Raw genomic sequence first — 6,920 nt, 5'->3', positions numbered from 1 at the left:
AGAGCACTACAAGCTGAAGCCTTCTCTACCCACCAAGAGCATTCAAGAGGCAGCTCCACTGTTCCCATCCTGGCTTTTGGGAAGTCACATTGTTGTCAGGCAGAAAGGACAGTTCATGCTGCGTGCTTAAGACTTCAGTTCCTTTTCAGCAGAAGGAATCGTGTCCAGCTGCTGATGTTTCAGTGGGGGGGAGCATTTCCAAACCACTTCATAAACTTGCTCTTCCAGATGTATTCCTGTTTCTGGAGCATGGAATGGGCTCTGGACTCAAGGAGTTTCTAGAACCAATGATGTTCTATTTACAGGGCTATGGACAATATCTTCCCCCTCTAGTAAAGTCTGATTCCTGTGCTCTATATCCTTCGAGACTGAAGGGAGCTTATGCAGTAGAGAAAGTACTTTCAGTCTTTACATAGCTTTTCTCTAGAAGACAGGAGAATCACAGAACGTGCAAGGTCCTTGCAATAACCTCTTGATCCATTCAGGATCTGCAAATAAGAACACAAGTTGTGTAAAGCTGGAGGTAGAAATGAATGCAGGAATGATGCCTGAGTTGAACAAACTAAACAGTAATCCTGAACAGTTTCTATATAGTCACCACGCAGGACTAAGTGAGAATTAAGGGGAATCCAACTCCATTTGTGTCTTGAAATTTCAAGTAATGCCAGTTTAAATTCCACTTCAGTAGGGGAAAAAAATCAAGGGTGAAATTCCATGCTATATCATTACAGAATACATACTAATGTAGTGGTCTCATTTTCTTAAATGAAATTAGATCCTTCATATAACGCAGTCCTTGGTTCCTGTTTCTTCATCCCTCTCAAATACAGGGTAATTAAATTTACAGCCTCTCTATGGAAGTTAAAGTTCTGTAGTTGATCCTTCGTACTGAGTGGAATGCCCACATATTATGGGCAGAGGAAAAGTATCACCTACGCTTTAAGACAAACCGTTAGAGTACTCCATGATTTATTTGGTTTTAAGTGTACCTGTTTGGAAGAAAACAATTTTCTTGCACAGCTTGTCCTTCCTCAGACTCTGAAAATGCACAGCCAAAAGGCTGACTGGCTCATTACTGTCCCTGAATGCTGCACTTATGGCAGGTTTGGGACCTAAGCCAGAAGGTGCCAACTATTTCTAAACCTGTGCTGGATCAACACAGCTTGCACTGAAGTAGAATGTCCAAGAGCCTCAGCTCTTGCAGAACTAGATGCTAATATATTCAACCTGAATATAAACTAACTGTTGTAGCACTCCAGCACAGATTATGTGTTTACCCAGCTCTCGTTAAAATGTAGTATTTATAAATTGACTTTCTGCAGTCACTATTTGGTAATTAACATATGCCACTAATGCATGGGCAACAATGGGACACCGTGAAATGCAGAGTCCTAATACTTCACATGGTAACTGCCTCAAAGAGAAAAACCAGTGAAACTCAAGTCATTTTGCAGGTAAGAATCCAGGAATCCTGCCCCTTTGGGCCATAGAAAGGGTTTACCTTCTGGGGTTGGATGCCGTGCAATGCTGTCGTGAAGCAAACACCTCCTGTACACCAAACTCTGGCAGGATTGGTAAGTTAGAAAGCACCTGTGAAAGGACAAGGAGTTTTATCAAGAGGCTTGGGGGTTTATTATGTTTTCATGACCTGCTCCTATGGCCCGACTGGAGGCTAGGTTCTGTTCCAAATAGATCTTGCCTTCTCAGAGTAAGGGAGCCCCATTAAACACAGGAATTAATAATTTATCAATTCAGGTAAATGAAACTTCACAAGTACCCAATTACATGTGGTCCCAAACACGAAAAAGGCCAAAAGTTTCATCACTGGCCAAAAAATTTTAGCATGCAGCAGAAGAGATGAAAAGCTTGAGGGTTACTGCACAGGGGAAGAACCATGGTGTCTTTCAGGCAATGTCTATATAGCCAAACTAACACATAAAATCTGTTAGACAAAGGTTTTTCTTTCTGACAGACTACTGACTTTTGCCAAGTCTCCAGGGACAAGCACCTTGTATGTACCTGATACATCTATATTGGAAGGTTTCCTTTTCTGTATGTTCCAGAACTTGTCTGACTTCTCAATGTGGCTGTTTCCAATCATTTTTTGTTAAATAATTTTGTTTTCAAATGCTCCTTCATGTGCTGTTCCAAAGGATGTCTTGTGCTTCAGTTTCCCTCACCTACTGTCTCCCTGTCCCCATCCCCCCAACTTGAAGGAAGAAGTTAGATGATCAAAAGCATTTGTTTTTAAAATGGTACACTGATAAGAGAACCAAATCCAGTCTACAATGCCTTCCCTCTCTCAGGATAGGACAGATAAGAGCCAGCAAAACCTGCAGTTAACTGCAGCATGGAGAACAAGCTTCATGGCTTTTTACTCCAGCACTAGGAAAAGCTTTAGGTTAGCTATTTAAGTATGTTTAAATTATGCAGAGGAGGGCAAAAACTCTTTAAGAACCAATTACCTGAGCCAAATATGTCCATTGGAGCAGACTGCCTGTTTGCGATCGGTAAATGGCAGGATCTCTTTACACAAGCTGCAGTGCTCTGGAAAAGTCTGTTTGTTCATTTTCTTTAAGATATGCCCGATCAGCACCTGGAATACAGAGCAGTCAGCATTGTATACAGCAGAGCTGCCTACTGAAAGGTGGAAATGTCTCTCAGGATACAGTCATTTCAGAATATGATACAGGATGCAAAGATTGTGCTCGTCACTGAATTCAAAGAAACAAAAGCACAAGGAATAGAATGCATTGGTAAGTATCAATTTATTCTCATTTTATTGTTATTTCCTAAAGATTTCTGTCCCACAGTAAAGGAATACAGAATTAAAAGCAATAGTGTTATGTCAACCTACTCGCAAATTTTAAAAATACTGCAGAAATTGGTATCACACCACTTTAGGGGATGCCACTGACCATTATAGCAATGCTTTTTCTCATGCCTATCACAATGGATGTGCTAAAAAGATCCTGTTCTGAAATTACCTGGATGCAGGTCTTCAGTAGTCATCTTAGAGTCTACGTAATTTACAGCAGTACATGTATGTGATCAAATCTGACTTTGAAATTTCAATAGCTATAAACTGCATCCCAAGGACCTTTAAAATGTGACAGCAAACTGAATAGATAAAATAGAACTTTTAAGTCAGCTTTTTAATCACTATAAAAAAGAAAAATCTTGTTTATAAGGTACGAAAAGCAACCTCTGAAACCTTCAGTTCACAGCAACTGGATGCTTGAAAAGCACAGCTCTGCCAGGATACTTTCCTAGTGAAATTACCAAGATCCACACTGTGGCCTGCTTGCTTTTAAGTCCAGCAGAGAGACCACATCAGTAGTAGAAATGTGCTCCCTTCCTCTTTCTGGATGCAATGTAAGGGTTGATTTTTAGACTTCAAGTGATTTAAGGACTTGGGTACTGAAAAGAACTGTTCTCTGCTCATACAAAGAGGTACAGAGACATTGGAGACATTCTTGTCACCAAGTCTTAAGAGCCAGGAGGCTGATGGCAGAGTGTTCCCACTGAAGCTTTGTCTGATGTTTATATTCAGAAAACTTCATTGCCCAGCACAAGGTTTACTGATCACTTATTTCCTGCCAAAAATACTTACTCTGCACACTGCAATAGTCAGGATACTGTCTTTACAGTTATGCTTTTATTTTGGTATTGCAAACTTGGGAGGACTTCCTATCATGGCCAGGCCTTCAGTAATGCTCGTTTACTGTAGTTCAATAAATGCAGGCATGCCTGAAGGTTCAGGCCATGTCTGCTGTAACAAAGATGTTCAGTCAGTTTGGTTAACTGGAAGTGCTGCACGAAGTTCTGAATCACTGGGTTTAACTCACAGAACCCAGTCACTTTCTGAACCCCTGTAACTGATCTTCCACTGAAGGCTCATGGACCAATGACAAGACCTGATGTACCACCTGAACCACCACAGTATTTTCAATTATAAATATCTTAAGAAGCATTACTGCAACTCTTAAACTAGAACTTGTCCCGGGTTCAGCTGTACAGTTCTTTTTCCCCTTCTTAGTAGCTAGTGCAGTGCTGTGTTTTTGACTTTAGTTTGAGAACAGTGCTGATGTAACTACAGATGTAACTGGCAGGAGGAAATACCTCCCAAGTTTAGTTTTGAGATGAGCGATTAAATAAGTTTAGCCATGAAAACAAACATCCCTCAATCAGTACCTGTTCTTAACCCATCAACAGCAGCAGAATAACCAGAGTCCTCTTTTGCTCTGCAAAAACTCAGGCATGCTTATTCTCTACTGTACCTAATCCAAATTCCAACATCCTCTCCTCCATAATTTCAAGGAAGGCCAACTTAAGCTGTATGCACTATAGAAGCTGACTGGCAAAGATGACATGATTATAGTTCTCTTTCCCACCTCAAAAATGTATTTTAATTTAAGGATATGGAGGGGGGAGAAAGAAGTAACTTGTAACACCGAACCCCCAGAGCATAGAGGTGCACTTACTCGTGCTCTTCTGTCATCATAGCCATCATCGGACATTAAGAAGTCACAGACTCCTCTGGTGGGAATACTGGTGTTTTCTGTAATCCATGTGTGTAGATACACTTCTCCCAACACCCGTTTCATGTGTTCTCGTGTCAAGTGCATTTCTACTGCCTCAATCTGTGCCTGTATTTCAAGAAGTTTTTCTTCCATTGGCTCGCGGCCTCCTACGTCACTTGACTGAGGAAGAGAATCATCTGCAGTGTCATCTATGTCCATACCTTTGCCTGTGTCACATACGCTCTGCCTGCTGGCTTGTTTAGAAGTTCCTTCCTCCTGATCATCTTCAGTGCTGCCCATCCCAGGGGAATCCGATATCAAGACTTTTGTGTCCTCGTGTGAAGGCCTCCACATGACCTCCGAGGGAGCTTTCTGCATTGACTGGTACAAAATCCTTAAGAGAAATAGCTTAAACCGCCAGAAGTAGGTGGAACCACAGCTCTCAATCTTTTTATCCAGTGCTTCCTGTAAGAACTGAGGAATATGCTTATCCTTCAAGATTTTCCAGCGCACAAGATCTGTCAAGTCCACTTGCCGGAAAAGGTTCTGAACAGAAGACTCCAGGAGCTGCGCAGCTGCCTCCTCAAAAGTCTTAAGGGTGACAAACTGAACTTGGTAGTTTTTGTTAACTGGGTGCAGGCCGTTAGTCATGCCCTCTGTTGTAATAACTGCCAAGTACGCCCCACACGGGCTAACGGCTATTCCGTGAGTCCTGACAGAGCCAAACACTTCCGACAGCTTAATCAGCTGGTGCTCAAACTTTAAAGCAACATCTGTGAATATAGGAATGAGCTGCCTTACCTTTCCATCGCTGGAGCACGTATACACCGTGCCGTTCTGTTTGTCTGCGGTCATGGATACAATTGGCAAAGAATGAAGGCCTGTCACGTGGGAATTATGGACGTTCAGACCTGCTTTGGATATCAACAGGAGACACCAAAACACATAAGCTCCTCTTGCGGCCACCACTAAGCTACAACTACATTTCTGGTATGGGTGGTAGAGAGGAATACATTTGATACTGTGAACTGGTAACTGGTCCATCTCTTGCCATAAGACCACAGGTTGTCTCAGTGTAAAGTAGCCTTTGACTGCTTTTAGATTGACAGGAAGGATCTTAACTGGTCCAAAAGCACTCCCTACAATAAGTCCGCTCATCTTTCGGTTGTTATGTTCATATTCCCACCAAGACAACACACTCGGGGAACTTATTCCAGACTCTATGGTATTGCAAGAAGTAATTGATTCCTCGCCCAGAAACGGAAGCTGAAATTGCCAAACTGCAATGTTACCATTTTCAAAGAGTACTGCTAAGAGCACGCTGCCGACATCCCGGCATTCGTTGTTGTGCTTGACCTGCTGAGTGGTGCAGATGCCCGACCACTCCATGCGCACGGGAGTCTGCATGCTGTGCCGCCGCTGAAATTCAGGGAAGTCTCCCAGCTCCCCCCTGGGAGCGTCAGTCTTTGAAAGTCTGTAACTGGATTCATACAGACGCTCCCCATAGATTTCTGTGAGGTCCACCAGCTGCAGCCACTGCAGCCTGTTGAGGTTTGCATGGATGGTCAATCGATTGTCCATGGTCAAAGCTGCAAGCAGGCACCTCCCGTTGGCGTCGCAGCCCAGCGGAGACCAGCTGGAATACTTGAATCCTCGCATGGGTGGCAAAGACTTCCCCTCGGGATTGAATACTCGATCCAGCATAAAAGTTTGACTAACTGTTGGATCCATGGAATTTGCAAACTTTTCCTTGCATTTGGCTACCTCCTTTTTTGGACCAACCTAGAAGATAACAAAAAGAACTTCTAAGAACAGTTGTAGAAGGAAGACTTTCCTGGAATTAATACCCACTTGAAACAGCACATCCCCTATCACAACCTACACTACACTGTTCGAATGGTTAATTAATGCCAGTTTTAAAGACTTATGCTTCATTTTTGGCCTGAATCTGTATAGTTTTGACTCTCAGCTATTGAATCTTTGTCCAATGAATCAAAGAGCCCACTTTCTACTTCTTAAGTGTGTACTTAAAGCTCCAAAACAACCGACTTATTCTCTAATAAGAAAATTCACCCAGACTTGCTACCCCTCTGTGCTACAGTGTCAGAAGTCAGCTATCCCATCTGAAGCTCTGCTGCAAAATCTTTCAGCTCAGGTAGCAAACCGAGGAAGCTTTCTACTTAAAATCTTACTGAAGTAGTTGTCAGCAAAGTACTAGAGCTCAAGTGATGCTTAGAAAAGAATCCCTGAAATCTACTTGATACCGGATCTATTTACCTTCACGTTCCTGGGCTATACATTGGGGGGGTTTATTCCCATATGCTTTTAAACAGCGCAAACACGAGATGCTGCGTGTGCCGCTGCGAGCTGTGCGCGGGGCAGGAGCAGCCCGGGGGC

At 42.8% G+C, this 6,920-nt stretch overlaps 1 protein-coding gene across 1 annotated transcript; it reads right to left on the bottom strand.

The window, feature by feature from the left end:
* Window positions 1–369: 369 nt before the first annotated feature.
* GTF3C4 (general transcription factor IIIC, polypeptide 4, 90kDa) lies at window positions 370–6,299 on the bottom strand. The gene is made up of 4 exons (XM_010018043.1): window positions 4,485–6,299; window positions 2,466–2,596; window positions 1,502–1,590; window positions 370–488 (listed from the first exon to the last, which is right to left on the bottom strand). The coding sequence occupies exons 1-4, from the start codon at window positions 6,252–6,254 to the stop codon at window positions 424–426; spliced, it is 2,055 nt and encodes a 684-aa protein (XP_010016345.1). The 5' UTR covers window positions 6,255–6,299; the 3' UTR covers window positions 370–423.
* Window positions 6,300–6,920: the final 621 nt, after the last annotated feature.

The sequence above is a fragment of the Nestor notabilis genome, unplaced genomic scaffold (genome assembly GCF_000696875.1).
Source record: "Nestor notabilis isolate BGI_N333 unplaced genomic scaffold, ASM69687v1 scaffold3717, whole genome shotgun sequence".
NCBI lineage: Eukaryota > Metazoa > Chordata > Aves > Psittaciformes > Psittacidae > Nestor > Nestor notabilis.
This window is presented reverse-complemented; position numbering and strand designations above follow the sequence as displayed.